At 46.8% G+C, this 19,863-nt stretch overlaps 1 protein-coding gene across 2 annotated transcripts in view; it reads left to right on the forward strand.

The window, feature by feature from the left end:
* RNFT2 (ring finger protein, transmembrane 2) overlaps window positions 1–18,304 on the forward strand; it is a 58,278-nt gene extending 39,974 nt beyond the window's left edge. For both annotated transcript variants that reach the window (XM_015239679.3, XM_072953030.1), the window contains exons 8-11: window positions 9,304–9,453; window positions 10,774–10,839; window positions 10,976–11,077; window positions 15,426–18,304. In XM_015239679.3, coding sequence (XP_015095165.1) covers window positions 9,304–9,453; window positions 10,774–10,839; window positions 10,976–11,077; window positions 15,426–15,560 — 453 coding nt within the window. In that variant the 3' untranslated portion in view covers window positions 15,561–18,304. The remainder of the gene's footprint in view (window positions 1–9,303; window positions 9,454–10,773; window positions 10,840–10,975; window positions 11,078–15,425) is intronic.
* Window positions 18,305–19,863: the final 1,559 nt, after the last annotated feature.

Raw genomic sequence — 19,863 nt, forward strand, 5'->3', positions numbered from 1 at the left:
TTCTTTTGGCCTCTAGCTCTGTCATTTCTCCCCTCTTCTGCTCACATCCCCTATTTCCTCTCCTGTGTCTCTTTCCTTCCCCCACCCCCTACTCTTCTCTCTAGCCTCCCTTCTAGTCCCCGCCCCCTCAACACCTCTTGCGCCCAGCACTCCTGGCCAGGCTGTTCTGAAGTCATTTACCACCCCCAGCCTTCTCTAGACAGAGGAGACCTGGATCGGGCCCGCCTGCCTCTCAGCCGAGGGGCTCGGCACCTCGGAGGTCGGTGTTGGGGCTGTTTTGTTCTGAAGCGCTCTTTCAGCCACAGTGTCCCGTGCAGCCTACAATCATAACAGACCCTCAGGCCGCCTTCCCAAGAAAACAAGTCTTTGCTTTCAGCCCTTTGCGCCGGCCCAGCCCGCCCATTTCGGAGCAGGAAACGAGCCCCTGTCCCCTGTGGAGGTCGGGAGCTAACCAGCGGTCCCGGCTAGAAAAGCAAATGAGGGAAACCACCCAGGAGGCTGGACGCAGTTCCTGCTTATTTTTCCCCACATTCAGGAAGGGTTGTGCAAGGAGGCTGCCTTTGGCCCTGTGCTGGCTTTAACTCAGGGAAGCTTTCCGGCCTCCTTTTCCTGACTGCCCCTTTCTATGGGGGACCTGCCTCTCCCTCTCTCTGTGGTCCCGGTGCGGCTGTCTGTCGCAGCGCCCGGCCCACCCTCTGCCCCACGTGACCAATCCAGCCAAGGCTCGCAGCTCAGGGAGAAACAGGGTCTCTCTGTTGGAGTTAAGCTGTGAGCGTATTGGCTTGGTGCAGCGAGTGGCTGTCTTTCCTACCAGGTATAGGTACCCAGACCTTTCTAGCTGTGTCCCCACAGGCAGTTTACCCATCCTCTCTGTCTCACTTTTCTTATCTGTAAAATGGGAGCAGTAACACCTACCTCAAAGTGTTGCGTGGAGGGTGGGTGCCTGGCACACATTCAGAGCTACATCATGGTCATCATCATCAACATGATGATTACCTCCTGGAGAGAGCCTGTCCTTGGCAGGAGAGAAGGAAGCTTACACAGGAAGATCAGAGACAAGCTGAGCTGAGGGACAGGGAAGAGGAGGAGAAAGAGTACTACAGAAGCACAGAGAGCTCTTTAACTACATTGTTTGAGCTCCTGGATCCAGCTGTACTTGAAGCTAGAGCCATTCCTTGCCATCCCAGATTTGTGACCTCATACATCTCATTCTTGTGTAACCTCCTTCAGGTTAGCTTTCTGTCACTTACTTACAACCGAAAGTGACACTGTCATACAGACTATTATACCAATAGTTCTCGTAATAGTGCTTAGAGGCCCAGAATGTCAGAGTTGGGTTGACACTCCCATTACACAGAACAGAACACTGAGGCCCAGAGAGGAAGAACACCTTGCCCAAGGCCACACAGCTAGGAAGGATGCACACCTGGCTGTCTGACTTCAAACTACACTTATAATGCTGTTTTACGTTATAAGTGGCTGCACATAAAAATCAGTTCTTTTCCATTCTGCCTTCCTGGTCCACTGCCATCGTATTTAATCAGGCTTAATTCATTTTGTCTGTAAGATGTTTTATACTTGCCAGGCTGCTGGCAGGGGCTACAGCTAACACTAACTGAGTACTTACCACGTGCTGGGCACTAAACTCAAAGCTTTACACGCGTTAGTTCATTTATCCTCCCAGCAATCCTAGGAGGTGGGTACTAGCATTAGCCCCATTTTACCAATGAGGAAACTGAGACATAGAGGGATGAATTGACTTGTCACTCTGAAAGACAGAGTCAGAATTCAGACCCAGCTCATCTGACCCCAAAGCCCACGCGCTTCACCATTTTACTTGCTCAGGCTCCAGGGCCCTCCCACCTTGGAAGAGGCAGAGCTGGGATTTGCACCCAGGGTCACAGTCCATCCCTCCCTCCCTGTCTCCCTTCCTCCCTTCCTTCCTACCTTCCTGCTGCATGTCTTTCCCATGGTGCTCTTGTGCCCAATCTGGCAGTCACTGGACAGCCCCTTTTCCTCTCTCCTGGCATCATTTTACAAACACCTCCTTATCCACCAACCCTCAGTTCCTGGCACCTTCAGCATCAGGGTTCTCCATGAGCCACATCTGTGGGAAACCTAGCTATTTGAACCACGTCATTTAGCCCGCCCATTCATTGTTTCATTCATTCATTCAACAAACATTTATTGATCATCTACTGAGCGCCAGACCCTTTGTATTAGTTAGAACTGGGATAAGCCAGTAACAGCAAATTCCAAAAACAGAAAAAGAACCCAAAATAATAATAGCTTAAATTTAAAAAGAGTTTACATCTTCCCATGTAAAATCCAACGGTAAGCAATCCAAACCTGGTAGTGTGACATCTTCCAGCTTACTACACCAATCCTGGGGTGTGGGACTCCTCCTCATGGTCCAAAATGGCAGCTAGAGCACCAATTATAACATCCAAGTTCCAGCTCACAAGATAGAGGAAGAGGGTGTGTGAAGAATAAGGTGGAAAAGTTTGCAATATAGAAAATGAAAGCTGAATACAAAGGATGGGGAGTATCAGGGAAAAGTAGGAAGTTCACAGGTGCTATTTTATGTACATTATTCAGTGATACTTCCTGATGAGGTGACATTTGTGCCAAGAGCCAAGGGAAGTGAGGCGGCCAGCTGGCTGACATCAGGAGGAAGTATGCTCTAAGGAGAGGGAAGAGCAAATGCAAAGGCCCTGAGATAAGATTGTGCTTGTTTTTTTTGTTTGTTTATTTTTGTTTTTGTTTTTATTTTTTAAGAAACAAACACATCAAACACAAATCCCATTCATGAGGACACCATCCTTATGACCCAATTATGTCCCAAAGGCTCCCTTCTCCAAATACCATCACATTGAGGGTTAAGGCTTCAACATATGAGTTTAGTGGGGACATATTCAATCCATAGCACCAGCTGAGTAGCCTTAGATGAGTACTTTAGTTCTGTTCCCTCTTTCTTTCTTTCTTTCTTTTTGGCTTATAACAACCACCATTTTATTATTTCCTATGATTTGTGGGTCAGGAGGAGTTCAGCCATAGAACACTGGGGACAGCTGATCTCCATGTGATGTCTGCTGAGGCTGGACCACCCAGGATGCCTTTTTCACTCATAGGTCTAATGCCTCAGCTGACATGCGTGGGATGACTTGCCCAGAGTCTTATATCTGGGGCCTCAGTTCTCCCTGTTGGCTGGGTTCCTTGCTTCTCGCCCATGGAGTCTCACCCTGAGCCTCTCCGTCTCCACGCGACCTCTTCATGTGGTCTCTCCTGGTCCCTTGGGTTTCTTACAATGTGGTGCTGGAGGAGGAAGGGTAAGTGACAGAGAGGCAGTGACAAATACCAGATCTCCTGGGGCCTGGGCCTGGGCATCCCAGATAGCACCTCTGCCTCATTCTAGTTCACTCCTAAGCTCTTGTGAAACTGGGGTATCCCATCTCTAAAAGAAGGTGACAATAATAATGCCTGTATCCCCGGCTCATCGTAAAGTTCCTTATTCATTCTTATCACGAACTGGGTCCTTCCTGGATGTCTGTATTTTAGGTTTATTCAATCCTCACAATCTCCTTGGTATGTTGGAGCCAGCTTGCACTGGCTTGAGAGAGCCGATGGTTACATTTTCAGGAAATTTGCCAGCAGTTTTTAAACCCTGAGTGGCTTGAAATTGGCCTTGTGGGAGTATTTACACCACAGAAATTGTAAACACACACATCAGGGCTGTTTTGTTTGTTTGTTTGTTTTCCAGAGAGCTGATTTGTCTGCACACAACTCTATGTGTGTGTTTGTGTGTGTTTTCAACCTCATTTACAGCTGAGGAAACTGAGGCTCAGAGAAGTTAAATTATTGTCCCAAATCAACCAATTTAGTAGATGGCAGATGTGACCTTGGAGCCCCAGATCCCGTGTCCCTAACCACTGTGCTGTCCTGCTTCCGTAGATGAGAAAATGTGTGTGAAAGAGATTTGTAAACAGGTAACGCCGTATAAATATACATTATTAATTTGGATACATAAAAACATCTATCATCCCTGTCTATCCATTCTTTACATCTTTGTACACTTAAGGCTGCTAACAACTATCTGATTGCGTCTCCCTTCCATTCCCCTTCACCCCCAGAATTCTTCACATCACCTTTCCCAGGTGGGTACGTCCTCCAGAATTTTCCTTCTCTGTTCCTTTCTTCAGCCCCTTAGCATCCCGTTCATTTCCCACTGTCTTCCAGAGGCAGCCCTCTGTTGTATCCTTGCTTCTCACTTCACTTTTGGTCCCTCCCCCATCCTAGCAGGAAGAGAGTCAGAAATGAATCTGCCTTCCCCGCCTCAGTGATCCCGCCCCCGCCCCCTTGATCAGGATCCCAGCAGCGAACTGTCTGTGCCCAAGTTCTGCAGCAATTGCCACTGTCCCCCTTCACGGGTGGCAGGGAGGCCAGACGGCTCATAATCTGATCGCTTTCCTTGTTCTCTGACACCCCGGAGAAACCACACATTCCATTTGGTGGTCGTCAGAAATAACATGCTTAAGCAACCTGGAATTATAAAACTGCTTAATTAGAGAGAGATGGTTTCACTGGGATATGCCCAGTTTTCCCCGGTGGTTTTCTCTCCTTCTCCAAGTGCCCCCCCGCAACCGGCAGCTAATTGCTACCTTTAGCATGGTGCCACACAGGCTCTCTCTCCCTTTATTTTATTTTCTGTGACATCAGGGCTTGCTTTTAGAGAAGGTCTCTCCTCCATGTTCCAGCTCTCCTTCTCCACCAATTTCCATCAACTCTAGAAATTGACCTGAGTAATAAGGGTAGAAATCTTTCCCTTCAGAGGTCTCTACTTTTTAAATAAGCACCTACTATGTGCTTTGTGCTCGGGATATGACCAGGAACCAAATTATCTTCATGCTATGGGTCTTGTGGTCCAGAGGAAGAGAGAGATATTAAAATAACTTTTTAGATATTGTGAGAAGTGCTCTAAAGGAGTGATTTAAAAAGTATAATGGGAGCATCTAATTTAATTAAGGAGTCAGGGAGGGCTTCTCATAGGACATAACAGGCAACTGAGACCTACCCGGGAGATGGACAGGTGTTCACTTGGCAAAGAGTAGGGGACCAGTACTCCACCTGCAGGGGAAGAGCTTGGCTGACAGAACAAAGCAAGTGAAAGAAGGGCCAAGAAGCTGGTCCCTGTGCTTACTCTGAAATTCTGGGGGTACGTTGGAGTCACCACCATGCCTTGACGTGTCTAGGTTCTGATGTTCTAGACCAGGGGTCAGCAATCCACAGAGCGCAGATCAAATATGCCCCAACACCTGTTTTTGTAAATAAAATTTTATTGGAACACAGCCATGCCTGTGGCTGCACTCTTAACCACCACACAGGCTGGTTGTGCAAGTTTAGCCTGAGAGGGGACAGCAGGGTCTGTCCCCAGAGTCAGCCAGATGCCGGCACGCAGGGGTTCCGAGAGACACAGGGACATAGGACCTTTCATGAGGTGGCTGTGTCCTCACCCACCGTGAGGCCAGGCAGACAGAGCAGAACACTGACCAGCAAGATGGCAAAAGATTGACCATTCTTTTGGTCACCTCTGGCCATCTGGAACATCTTTCTTCCCTCATCCTGCCCACATTTCCTTCACCGTCCTGGTTCCTACTTATCCATTAAAATAGTGCTTCTCAAAGTTGAATGTGCACGCACTTCACCTGGGAATCTTGTGAAATTGCAGATTCTGATTCAGGAGGTCTAGGGTGAGGCCTGAGATTCTGCATTTCTTGCAAGCTTCCGGGAGATGCCTACACTGTTGGTCCAGGGACCACACATTGGGCTGCAAGGTTTATAAGATCAGCTTAGATGATACCTTCTCTTAGAAGACTCACCTAATCAGGCCCTCACCTCCATTTCCACCCCATGCCTCAATTCTGCACTCACCTCTAGCAGAGTTCTACCACACTGTATTGTAATAATTTGATTTGTATCTGTCTTCCTCATTGGTTAATGAGCTCCCTGAGTACAGGAATGAGGTCTTGGATATCTTATCACCAGAGCCTAGCACTGTGTCTGGTACGTAGGGTGTTCAATAATGGAAGGAAGGAAGGAGGGAGGGAGGGAGGGAGAGGGAAGAGAGGAGGATACATCAATGAATGGGAGATAGGGAAGGAAGGAAGGATGGGTGCAAGGATGAGAGAGAAGAAGGAAAGGAAGAAAGAAAAGGAGAGTTCTTTGAAAGTGCACTGAATTCAAGGAGGAGTGACAAAAGCAAGTTAATTAAGGTTGAAAGTTGGGAGAGACTGTGCTGTTGGTCTGGAGTGAGATGGAACACGTGGATCACAGGATGGGCATTCTGCAGATCCTGGGGCCTGCTGTCAGGAAGTGGACAGAGTTGAACAGCCTTGTCACTGAGCTGCCACACCATTGCTACAGCTTCCATCATGCCATTGGCATATAAAACCAACATGGTGGCCATCTCCCATGTCTCTGCTCCCCAGTGATCACCTTCCCACAGGCTCTGGCAGGAAACCAGCATTTCCCTCCAGAGGATATTTTCAGGGTCAGGAATGGGTAGGAGTCTGGAGCAGGTAGAGGGCCCCTTGGAAAGTGATGACCTCACCATGAGGAGACAGCCAAACAATCACAAAGGTCAGGCATTAGGGTGAATGGCCAACTGGATGCCCTTCCTTGGTCCTTAGCAGACGTGGGTACATCTGCTCAAGGGGTCCCCTTCCAAGGGGCCTGTGTCCAGCCCATCAAGATGGAATATAATGGGATGGATATAAAGTCTCCATCCACATTCTGCACGTATCCATTTGATGGATACACAACATTTTTATAACCTTTTTCTCCCCCTAATTTAAACAAATCATATGCTCAGTACAAAAAAATTGAAAAAGGCAGAAAACCACAACGAAAATGAGTAGTTTATGCATTCTGTGTCTCTTCCACTTGGAGCTATAGTGTGAGCATTTCCCTGAATCAGTAGATATCCTTTGCCAGGGTGATGTCTTTTTTTATCTTTTTTTTTAAATAATTTTAGACTTAAGGAAAAGTTACAAAAATAGTACAGAGAGTTCCCATATACCCTTCACCGACTGTCCCCTAAAGTTAACATCTAATGTAACCGTAGTGCAGTTAGTAAAGCCAGGAAACCAACATCAATACCGTTACTATTAACTAAACTGCAGACCTTATCACATTTTGCCAATTGTTCCTCTAATGTCCTTTTCCTGACCGAGGATCAAATCCAAGATCCCATGTTGCATTTATTTATCGTGTCTCCTTAGTCCTCTTTGATCTAACAATTCCTTCGACTTTTCTTGGTCTCTTGTGACCTTGACACTTTGGAAGAGTGCTGGACGGTTATTTTGTAGAATGTTCCTCAGTTGGGATTTGTCTCCTGTTTTCGTATAATTCAATTGAGATTATGCGCTTTTGACCAGAATCACAGAAGTGATGCTGTGTCCTTCTTAGTGCATCATATCAGGGTTCAGGCTTCAGTATGACTCACCACTTGGGGTGTTCACCTTGGTCACGTGGCTAACATGGTATGGGGTGGGTTTCTTCACTATACAGTCCCTCTTTTTCAGGGTGATATTTGAATGGCTGTATGGCTTTCCGTTATAGATCTCTACAATAACCAGACTCTTTTTGCACATTCAATTTGTTACCTGTTTTTGTTTGTACTGTTACAAAGAACGCTGCAGTGACCATTCCTACTGGCACGTCTGTTGGCACAGATCTGTGATTATTTTCTTGGGATAAATTCCTAGAAGTAGAAATGCTGAAGTAAAGATTATTCACGTGTATAATAAGGCTATGCATGCCTGGGGCAGGGCTATTTGTTTGTTTCTAGGTTTGTTTGTTTGTTTGTTTTAATCAGCTTTATTGAGGTATAATATTACATATCTGTACAACAAAATACATAAATTTTAAGCATCTATGTCAATGAGTTTTAGCAAATGTATATACCAGGTAACCACCACACCAATCACTGTATAAAATACAAAATTTTAAATCTAAAATCTAAAATTTCTTTCACTCTGCAAAATTCCTCGATGCCCCCTTGTAATCAGTCCTCCCCTAACTCACCCCAGGCAACCACTGATCTCATTTCCATCACCACAGTTTGATGTTACTTATCCTAAGACTTCATATAAATCAGAATTATACAATATGTCCTCTTTTATAACTGTCTTCTTTGATTGGACAGAATGTCTGTGAGATTCATCCATGTTGTTGTGTATGGTAAACATTTGTTCATTTTTTTTATTGCTGAATGGGATCCTTTTGTATAAATATACCCCAACTTGTTTATCCATTCTTCCGTTGATGGACATTTGGGCTGTATCCAGTTTAGGGGTATTTGAACAAAACTGCTTTGAGCATTTGCCTACAAATGGACACACATTTTCATTTCTCTCAGGTGCACACCTGGGAGTGGAATTGCTGGGTCCTAAATAGATGTCTGTTTAACTTTATCAGACATGACAGGGTGGGTTGTTCTCATGTCCATATTATAGCACAGGCCCCAGAAAGCTTGAGGGGCTTGAACGAAGGCCAAGGGAGGAAGAGAAGTAGAATTTGTTGAGCACTGCTCTGTGCCAGGCACAAGGATCAATGCCTTTCTGGTTTATTTCCCTTTCATCTTCATCCCTAGAAAGAAGGGATTGTGATTCCCATCCTGTAGGTGAGGACAGTGAGGCTCATGAACGTGCAGCAAGATAAGAGTCTGAGTCTCCATAGTGTGAGACCCCAAGTCCATGTTATTTCACTGGATGTGAGCCTGCCTCCTTGGAGACAGTAGGCAGTGGAGCTGGGAAGGAGGACACATCTTTCCCCTTTCTCCACTTCTCTGCCTGCCCTTACCTGCATCCTGTGGTCCACCCTGCCTGTGCCACTGAGGGCAGTAACCTGTGATGCCTGAGTCAGCCCTCTAGGGCGATCTGTGTGCAGGGCCACAGACCAAGCCCCCGTGATTGGCTGTGAGCCCTCAAAGCCACAGCAGGCACCAGGGAGTGACCCACACTCCAACCCTCTACCAAAGGTGTCCAGTTTCTCCCTCCCTGAAATGCGATCCTCAGAGTGTTGATCTCCTGGGGTGGTGCGCAGGGGGCGAGGGCACTGGGCAGGGGCCACGTCTCCCCGGCCACGTCGCAGGCCCATTAGGAGCCGGCCTGAGTGCTTTCCAGAGCTGATTAATGGGCTGCCTGTGACTTGGTATGTCATTACCCCCTGGGCTGAGGGGCCCCCTGGCTGGGTCCTTTGGGTCTTTACTGCTGATAACAATTGATGCTTTGTGCATGGCTGCAGGGAAAGTTCTATCTGGTCATCGAGGAGTTGAGCCAGCTGTTCCGGTCCCTCGTTCCCATCCAGCTGTGGTATAAATACATCATGGGTGACGATGCCTCCAACAGCTACTTCCTGGGAGGGGTCCTCATCATCCTCTACAGCCTCTGCAAGGTGAGGGGCCGGGGGCTGCAGGGCTGGCCTAAGGAGGACCCACTCACTGGCTGCACCTTGAGGGGCAAGTGGGGAGCCCTCATCTCTTTTTGTTTAGTGGAAAAATCAAATCCACACAACACAAAATTCACCATTAACCACTTTGTGGTGTACGTGAATGTGGCATTTAGTGGATTGTCAGTGTTGTTCTGCCACCACCTCTGTCTGGTTCCAAGACATTTTCATCCCCCAGAAAGGAACCCTGTACCCATGAAGCTGTCACTCTTTTGTCCTCTACCAGTCCCCTGGCCACCACTGGTCTTCTTTCTGTCTCTATGGATTTCCCTTTTCTGGACATTTCATATAAATGAAATCATACACTATATGACCTTTGTGTCTGGCTTCTTTCCCTTAGCATCATGTTTCTGAGATTCCTCCACATTATAACATGTATCAGTCCCTCACTCCTTTTTATGGTTACATCCGCCCTAATTTCTTGCCCACCAAGCTCACCATATGCTATCCTTTCACGTCGTCTTCTTCACAACAACCTTTCAGGATACACGCTGTTACTATTCCTATATAATGTGCAAGGGGACTGAGGCCCGGAGAGAAGTAACTTGCCCAGTGTCATTCAGCTGGAGATCACAGAATGAGTGTCAACCCAAGCAGGCTACCTCCAGAGCCTGGAGCTCATAACCCAGCGATAATACTGCCACAGAATTTGTTTTCTGTTCCTCTTAAATTACACACCCTCAACTCTGCAAATCAGTATGGATCACTGCTCTTTTCATCATTAGTACAAATCAGGTTTTCCTCCCCTAGCAATAAACACGTGCTCTTCATTCTTTTACCATATCTATTTCTGGCTTTAGAGAATCCTGGGGGAATGCATGTGTTCCCTTTCTTTCCTCCCAGCAGGACTAGTGAGATAGTCCATGCAGTGTCAACTGCTGGAGCTTATTTTACCTGCTGATTCTGATCTGCTGGCAGTGGCTGATTGGAGTGCTGGATGGAGAAGGATGAGCATGCCCTGGCTCAGAAGAAGAGTGCTGTGATCGATTAGCAATGCCTGTCCTGGGCTTGGGATGGGAGAAAGGCAGTAGGCGTGCTATATATTTGCTATCGTGGACCAGTTGGAAGGGGAGCCTGCAGATAGAAAGCAGCAAGATGAAAGCCGAGCAAAACTGATGGGAATGAGGAGTTTCAAATGGGAAGCTGTGCCCTGAAAATGTTCAGAGTCTAAGATAAGGGGGGTCCCTGAGGGTTGTTCAGGCATGGTGAGAGAGATCCTGAACAGCCCCTGGATACCTTTCAGCCATCACCCTGCTCTCCTTTCAGTCATTCGACATCTGTGGCCGTGTGGGTGGAGTTAGGAAAGCCCTGAAGCTTCTCTGCACCTCTCAGGTGAGTTGGCTTCTGATAGTCCTAAGCGAAGTCACAGAAACCAGGAACTGGAAACAGATCTCACAGTGCTTCTGAGGGTGTCTGTCCAGCGAGGGACCTCAGCTGTGTTTGTTCCTCTCTCCCTTCCATCAAACAGAATTACGGGGTCCGGGCCACTGGGCAGCAGTGCACAGAAGCTGGTGATATCTGTGCCATCTGCCAGGCCGAGTTCCGAGAGCCTCTGATCCTTATGTGCCAGGTAAGTGGAGCTGGGCGGGGTCATTGGAGACGGGAGCCAGGGGACTACAGAGCCCTGCCCCATGCAGAAGTCCCGAGTGTCTGTCCTGTGACCAAACCTCAGAGCTCTGGGGTTGGTCTTTGGGAACAGTGCAGTCATGCCTGGAGTCTGTCAGACCCAGGTTCAAATCTTAGCTCTGCCTTTTACGAGCTGGCTGTCCTTCGGCAGGTTACTTCACTTCTCTGAGCCTCGGTTTCATCAGCAAACTGTAGAAAATGAAAAATTCAGCATAGTGTAGTGTCACAATATCCTGAGTGTGAATCTGAGCAGCACTGTGGAGCCTGGGTGGCTCAGTCCATCTCCCTGAGCCTTGATTGTTCTCATTTATAAAATGGGTATCATAATAATGCCTATTTCATAGAGCTATTATTATGATTAAATGAGATATCTCTGGAAAGAGCTAAATTTGAATTATTCAGCCCTACAAGTTGCTATTATTACAGTTACTCATGTAATTATAATTATTATTACTGTGTGTTTTTATTGTTAGTTGTTGATCACCAAACCATTGCTGTGTACTGATCGGTCACTTTTAACTGCCTAACTTTATCTCTTCTTCTCCTCTGCCTCCCCCTCTTCCTCCTCCTCTCCCTCCTCCTCCTCCTGACATCAGGGACTAAGATGTCAATTCAGCAAATATGTATGAGTCAAAGCATCCTATCAAACACCAGGGAGGAGAGGCAGAGGGCACACAGACCCCCTTCTCTAGAAACACACGGTCTCCTTGGGGAAACAGACACATACATAAATAACTATGAAACAAGGCAGGCAGTGATAAGTGCTGTGTAAGAGAGATTCATGCAGCATCCCAGGGGACCAGGACGGAGAGCAATGAGTTGCAGGTTAAGAAGGCTTTTGGGGGAGGCATAGCCTGCAGACCACAAGGAGTGGGAGACCATATGGCTCCCTGACCACCACCACCACCTTCCAGAGTTAGGAGGACAGGAGGTGGGGCACCTTTTTTTTGGCATCAGCAACATTTTGGGGGGTTTTGCTGTTAGGGGATTTTTAGGGGGTTCATTTTTAATTTTTGATTGTATTTATTTTAAAATGGAGAATAAATTTGCATGACTCAAAATTCAGAAGGGTGGCAAAGAAATCATGATGACTAGATGTAATGGTTGGATTCTGGAACAGAAAGAGGACATGAGAGAAAAACAAGTCTCAGGAAACCCGAAGAAAGTCTGGAGTTTAGTTCATAGTCATGCATCAACGTGGGTTTCTTAGCTTTGACAGATGTACCACGGTCATGCAAGTAGCTAATATTAGGGGAGACTGAAACTGGGTGAGGGGTGTACAAGAACTTTCTCTACTACCTCTGCAACTTTTCTGTAAGGCTCAAATTATTCCAAAATAAAAAATTCGTTAAGAAAATACTTTAAAGTTACAAAAAGGGAAGTGATGTCAGGGCTCCTACCCTTGTCCCCAGCTCCCCAGCTCCCCAGTCCCCTTAATACGCACACAGGCAACCACTGTTGCCAGTTTCCTTTATATCTTTCCAGAGATGCTTTGCAGAATTTAAAACACATACATACACACACGCATATCTTTTCCAAAAAGATATAAGTTGAAGCACGTTCTCCCCAAGCTATGTTCTGCATCTTTCCTTTTTGACTTGAAGCTCTACATTTAGAGAGTGCTTCTTACTTGCATAACGCCGCATTTTATGGATAGACCATAATTTGTTTAACCGTTCTCCTATTGACGGGCATCTAGTAGTTCATAATCTGGTTATTACAAACATGGCTGCCACGAGTGATCAGGAATGGGGCGATCTATAGCACTACCTGGGCTCATCGTGTTGATTAAATGAGTTAATTCAGGTAAAGCATTTAGAACTACTCCTGGCACGTGGTCAAGGTTCAATAAATATTAGCTGTTGCTGGCACATATTCCATGTCACATGCGCATGAGCAGGGTAAATTCCTAGAGGTGGAATTACCGGGTCAGAGGGTATACAGTTCTGACAGCTGTTGCTAAATCGCCCTCCATAAAGAATGTATCCGTTTATGCTCCCAGTGCAGAGTGCAGCTCGACCTCTTGCTTCCCTCCCTCACCAACACACCGCGTTCTCAAGCCTTTTTTGAGCCTTGCCAACCTGACAGGTGACAAACACTATCTCGGTACAGTTTTAATTTGCATTTGCCTAATTATGAGAGCAGATGATCATCTTTCCCTTTGCTTCAGAGCCATCTGTATTTCCTTCTCGGTAGCAGCGATTATTTGAACATGATGTCAAGGTGAAAGTCTGTCTTCTTCCTTTCCGGCAATCTCTCCAAGCCTTAGTCTATTTGTCTCTGTCCCATTCTTCTCCCCGTTCTGCTGCGCCTTCCCACAGCTGGATTGGCATTGGTGGGAGGGTTGGACAAGACACCGCCATCCTGGGTCTAGGAGTAGTGGCCACGCCTCGTGCTGGTGGAAGCCCACAAATATGGCAGTCCTAGCACACGTCTCAGTCTTTCTCTGCTGCTGTGAGAGGGGCTTGGAATGGCAGAGATGACTTCCACAGTTGAAAGGGCCTCGTGTTCATTCCTAAATGCACTGAATGGATGAACAAATGAATGAATGAGGCAAGTGTTACAACCTCAATAAAGGCTTCACTGATTCTGTTTCCCCAGACTAGTCAGTGCCCCCAGCTATATGGCCTCAGTGTTTTTCCTTCATGGAACTTAGCTAGAGAGCTAATTGGGCAACTGGTTGTGTAAGGTTTGTCTCCTCTTTGCCAAATTATAAGCCACATGAGCGTGGTGACAGTGTCTGTCTTGTTTAGTAGTGGAATCACAGTACTGACTCAGTAAATATTAGATGAATGTATGGGTGGATGAGATGAATGGATGGGTGGAATGGATGGATGGACTGATGGGTGGATGAATGGATGGATGGGATGGACGAGTGGTTGGATGGATGGGATAGGTGAAACGGGCAGATGATTGGGATGGATATGGATGGTAGCCTGGCAGAGAGGTGGTTGGGTGAGACCCAAGGTGGGTGAATAGACATAAAAAATGTACGGGTGACTGAGTGGATGGACAAATGGATTGGCAGATGAGTGAGTGAATAGGTGAGTAGATGAGAACATTCATTGGTCTCAATAACTTTTTTTAACTTTTAAAAAACATTTTGTTTGGATTTTTATATTATCATTTTATATTATCAATTTTATTTTGAAAAATGTCAAGCCTCCAGAAAAATTGAATGATAGTAGAACCCTTTTATCCTTTATCTAGATTCACTAGTTATTAACATTTTACCACATTTGCTTTTTCTTGATATAAATTTTTTCCCCTAAACCTGTTGAAAATAAGTTGCTGACATCTTGATTCTTCATCTCTAAATATTTCAGCAGCCATCTCCCAAGAACAAGGACATTCTCTCCCCTAGCCACAATTCTATTATCACACCCAGGAAATTTTAAATTGATATAAAATACTAATATTTAAATATATATTCAAATGTCTCCAGTCTTCTTCAAAATATCCTTCAGAGCTAGAGTTTTCCACCCCCATCCAGGATCCAATCAAGAATCATATACTGCATTTGATTGTCATGTGAAAGTGCTTTTAATGTTGATCTTCCTATAAGGGGAGAAATAGTATCCCCATTTTACAGATGAGGAAATAAAGGCACAGGGAGGTTAAAATCATTTGTCCGAGTTACATAGCCAGAGAGTGGTGGAACCCATTAATGTTTCCAGTCTCCTCATGTTTCTCTTGACCCCTATGGTCTATTCTCAACCCAGTCACTAGAAGGACCTTTTAAAAATACAGCTCCTATCAAATCAGTCCTCTGCTGAAAACCCTGCCATGGCTCCCTATTTCTCTCAGAATAAAAGCCAAAGCCCTCATGGGGCCCACGGGGCCCTACACAACTCTATGACCTCATCCCATCCTCCACCCCCAGGCTCAACCCCACTCTCCTTATTGTCCCTGCATCACAGCAGGCATATTCCTGCCTCAGGGCCTTTGCACATGCTGTTCCCTCTGTTTAGAGCACTCTTTTCTCAGGTATCACCCTCCTTCAAGTTTTGCCTAAATAGTGGTATCTCAGGGACATCCTCCCAGGTCACCCTGTTTATCATCTCGGGCCTCCCAAGCCCTCCAATCCCCCCTTTCCTGTTTTTCCATCTTAGTACTTACCACTGGCAGACTTAACCTCTTAAGAGATTCATCTTGCCAGGTGTCTCTCTAGCTAAGAATGCAAGCTCTGTGAGGGCAGGAATTGTCTTTTTGTTTGCTGCTGGTCCCAGCAGTGCGTACATGGTGGATGCCCCATAAAGTGACCCCAGTGGTACTGACCTCTGTCCCCGCAGCACGTGTTCTGTGAGGAGTGCCTCTGCCTTTGGCTGGATCGCGAGCGCACGTGCCCGCTCTGCCGCTCGGTTGCCGTGGATACCCTGCGCTGCTGGAAGGACGGGGCCACTTCGGCACACTTCCAAGTGTACTAGGGCTGAAGACTGCGGCCTCGATGCTCCCAGGCACACCAGGGAGAGGATAGCAGGTCAGCTGTATTGGGTCCGACACTGGGGACTTCCTTGAAAAAAAGGCCTCAAGCACTAACTATCCTCCTTCCTGCCTCTCTCCATCCCTTCCTCTAAAACTAGGCCCCTGCCCTACCTGTCTTCGCCTTCCTCTCTTGTTCATGGTGTGTGCATCCTTCCCTTACGCGTGGGGAAGCTTCTCACTCAGACTTGGTCTCTGCCCAGGTGTGTCTCCCACATCCCTCCAAGTCAAGGAACTGCTAATAGACCAAGTCCCAGATGTTGGTTGTTTTAACCTGTGGTGACCTAATACCTGATGATGCAAACTGGAAAGAGGCCTGGAGGTACTGCCTCCCCGCAAATGGCCCAGGTCTGCAGATGAGCATCACTGTGAAGTATTTTCCAAATACAAATGCTGTGCCCCACCTTGTACATACAGTAACTTGGTGTCCCAAACGGTGCAAGCCAGCATTGAGCTCCCTGCTTGGACGACCTCCTGTAATTCTCACAACAGCCCTATGGTGGAGGTACTATTATTTCTTCTATTTCACGAATGAGAAAACTGAGGCCCGGAGCTCCATGTGGTGACTTTCCCAGAGCCACCCGGCGAGCAGTGATGGACCAGGTTTCCAACCCAGGACTGTCTGGCTTCGGAGCCTGACTCTTAACAACGTGCTGACCTGCTGCTCATACACTGCAGACGTGGGGCCCAGGAAACATGATTTTTTAAAAGCACAAGAGGTGATTTTGATGCCCACCCGTGGCCCTGGTGCATAGCATATTCAATTTGGACTGTATTGAGAACATGCATAGTGAACACTCACTCCTAAAGTCTAGTCATGGCTGCATCCATGGAAAGACTTGGTCCCTGAACATTGCTGTTATGCTGGTCTCTGGCTGGAATGTTTAATCAGGAAAAGTCAGTTCTGGTCCAGATGCAGATATCACTGGGTGCCCACTCCCGTCTTTATTTCCCTCCTCCTCCTTTTGTCCTGTCACTTAAGTCACAGGCTTGTCAACAGCTCCACTGGTCATTGCCTTCTCCCCTGGTAGCCTTCAGAGCGAAAGGCATGATCAGTGTTACAGATTTTTCCACAAGCCAGGGTGCTGGCATAGAGCAGTCATGATCAGTGTTCCTGGAATCTCTGTATCACTGCTACTAATATCTATACCACGTTTCTCCACCCATGAGACCCTCCCTGCTCTGAAATCTGCCACAGGTGATCCCTTAGAAGCCACTGAAATCTTGCCTACCCTGCCACTCTCCCAACTCTGTTCTTTCATTGTCAGCCTCAGCACAACGGGCTAGCACCATCCACATTACAGAGAAAGCAGTCTGTGTAGCTACTGAGCAAATTAGCAAGAAAGCCCCAGGAGAAATGGTGGGAGCCTTGCTGCCACCTCGCTCTCAGGCAGTGTTCACATGCCCATCCCATCCCCAAGAGATTCAGGACTTTTGCCCCTTTGTGCTCTCAAGCCAAGACCTTCTCCTCTGCCTGGTATCCCTGGCTCTTTCCTGGTACCCAGCAAGACATCCTTTCCAGGGCAGCATGGCATCTTTCAAGCTCTGTTACTATGGCAATGGCCACGATGTTACAATCCCACTTGCCTGGATAATCAAGTCGAAAGGGGAAGCAGGGGGAAATAGGGCCGGGTGGATTCAGCTGCTCTGCTCCCCCCGCCTTGAGGAAGAACTGAAAGGAAGCAACAGGAGCTTCTGCAACTGGTTTTTATCAGAAAGATCGCCCTGCCTGCAGATGCCATCAAAGAAGCATGAGAAATTGCAGCTGGAGAAGACTTATTAAAGTGCCAGCGTGTGGTGGAGCAGATAGAGCAGTCTGTTGGGAGTCAGGCATGGATTTCTGATTCCAAACTCTGCATGACTTTGGGAAGTCACTTCACCTCCCTGTAGCCATCTCCAGGGTGACAAAGCCTAGTGTATTATCTACTGGAACCAGGGAAACTAACACTAGATTACTGGCGAATACGCCAGCGTTTTTGTCAATTACACTCATGCCACCAAAAGAAATTTTTTTTCTCTAACATTCTGCAGATAATGAGCCATGCCTCCAACACTATAAAGAGTGTCACATGTTAGGGACCCTCGGGGGCAGGTGGGATGACTTAGTTAAGGATTTTATTTATTCACTTCCTACCCTCTGGGGGAAAGTCACGTCTGGAGATTTTGTTTTGGCTGGGAGGATTTAACTTCTGCTCTAGGGAGGAACAGTGACCAGTGCAGACATCAGGCTGCATGTATTCCCCAGGACTAGTTTTTAGTAAAAGCCTCCAAAAGTCACCATTGGAAAGGAAGAACGATGCCATTCTCTTTTACCTGTCTTGGCTCTGCAACTCATTTGTTAGAAGCAGGATTAACTGAGTGTCAGGTCAGAGAATCCTTCTCTTAATATTTTATGATTCACTGACTCACGTTCCATGAAGTCTTGGAAATGGCCCTCTTAATGTAAAAGATCTTGAGCAAAATAAGTATGAGAGCTAAAAAGGCAAGCTTTGGACCCAGACAGAATAGGTTCATCACCTTGGGAGACTTCCAGGGCTGCTAAGACTGAGGGTTGGAAAGAGCTAATGTAAAGTAAGTCCTGGAATCTTTTTAATACTTTTAATACTGGGCCAAACAGAGCTGCTTTTTGGTGTTTTAACATCCCTTGAAGTTGACGCTGCCAATAAATACGATCTGTCAATGAAACTTACCTCTGTGGTCTTGAGTCTCTATTCACCCCTTGAAGCCAGTGGACATGTTTTAGGCCAAATGCAAAGAAGCACTTTGTGCAGTGGGTGATCATCTGATGTCAGGTTTTCCCTAAAGTGGATCCCATGAAGTTGCACATGATTTATTAAGGAAGTGCTCCCAGGAGAAACCAGGTAGGTAATGAGTGAGACAGGAGAGGAAAGGGTATGAAACCCAACAAGAGGGCGACTTTCAGAGAAGCCACAGCTCAGCTTGGTCCCATGGGGAGCTCTGGAGCACCAGCTGCATCTCAGAGTTTGCCCCACCTTGAAGTTTCTGTCCTCCCACACCGTCAGTCCTTAACTGGGGGCTGATGGGGGTGGGTACCTCTCAGGCACTCCATGGAGGAGGCGCCAAGCCTCTGAAGGTGTCAGGTGCCATGAATCACACAGGTGCAGGATGGCACACAGAACTGGTGGAAGGGATCACAAGGGATTTTGGTGTGGCATCTATAGTATCCACTATGGCCGTTAACTATAGGTTGAATGGCCCCAGGATGTGTGGGCTGATTCAAGAAGGGTCTTCCCAGATGCCAGATGATGATATTTAAGATGTAAATCAATGGCATTTGACAGGAATTCGTACCTCTTGGTCAACATTATGAAGTTGTCCACAAAAGCGCATCAGGCAGAACTTTCTGTCTGCAGTTACTTGAAAACCAACTCAAATACAGCTTAAATAAAAGAAGTACTTTATGGGACTCGTGTAACAGTATGGGTTTCTGGTACAACTGGATTCAGGGGCTCCAGGAATGATATTAGAACTGTGTCTTTCCATCCCTCAATTCTGTTTTCCTTTGAGACGGTTTGGTTTTCTGGGAGTTGGCTCCCATATGGTGTTAAGATGGCCCCCAGAAGCTCTGTGTTTATGTTCTACCAGCTTCAGACCCCAACAAAGTGAGTTCCTGCTTTTCCAAAGCTCCAGTAGGAGTCCTGAGGTTGATTCTCATTATTTTGTCCCCAAACCAGTCACTTTAGCTTTGGGAATGCTGAACGGGCCTAGGTCAGATATTGAGCTCTGGATGTGGGGTGGGAGATGGAGTCTACCTCTCCAAGCCACATGGACTGAAAGTGGGGATGGGTGGGTCCCCAAAGAAGAAGAGGATCTTTTATCTAGAAAAACAACCTGTCCTCAACCTACCAGTCTTAGGAACAAACTAGAATTTGGTCTTTTGGTACATCTCAGGCCAGGTAAATGCTGGTGAAAGTATTCCACGTAGAGCAGCCTGTTTGCCCATAGTTGGGGACATCAATCTGCAGGCTCATTGGCTTATCTACATGATGTTATGCATAAACGATGGTTTTGTGTACTGACCTTGAACTGTTAGGCAGGTTCCCCCAAACTGTTGCTCAACCCAAGGGTACAACTTAGGCCAACCCTCCCCTTGGGGTGTTCCCAGGAATACGACAAAGACAGGAGGTGAGGGTATGACTTTCTGTCCCACAGAAGGTTGGGGTGTGCAGCCAGAACCTCCCATAGTCTTTGGGGACCAGCCTTCCAAAAGGAAATGAAAACGCAAAG

Source organism: Vicugna pacos, chromosome 32 (assembly GCF_048564905.1).
Source record: "Vicugna pacos chromosome 32, VicPac4, whole genome shotgun sequence".
In the NCBI taxonomy this organism is placed as follows: Eukaryota; Metazoa; Chordata; class Mammalia; order Artiodactyla; family Camelidae; genus Vicugna; species Vicugna pacos.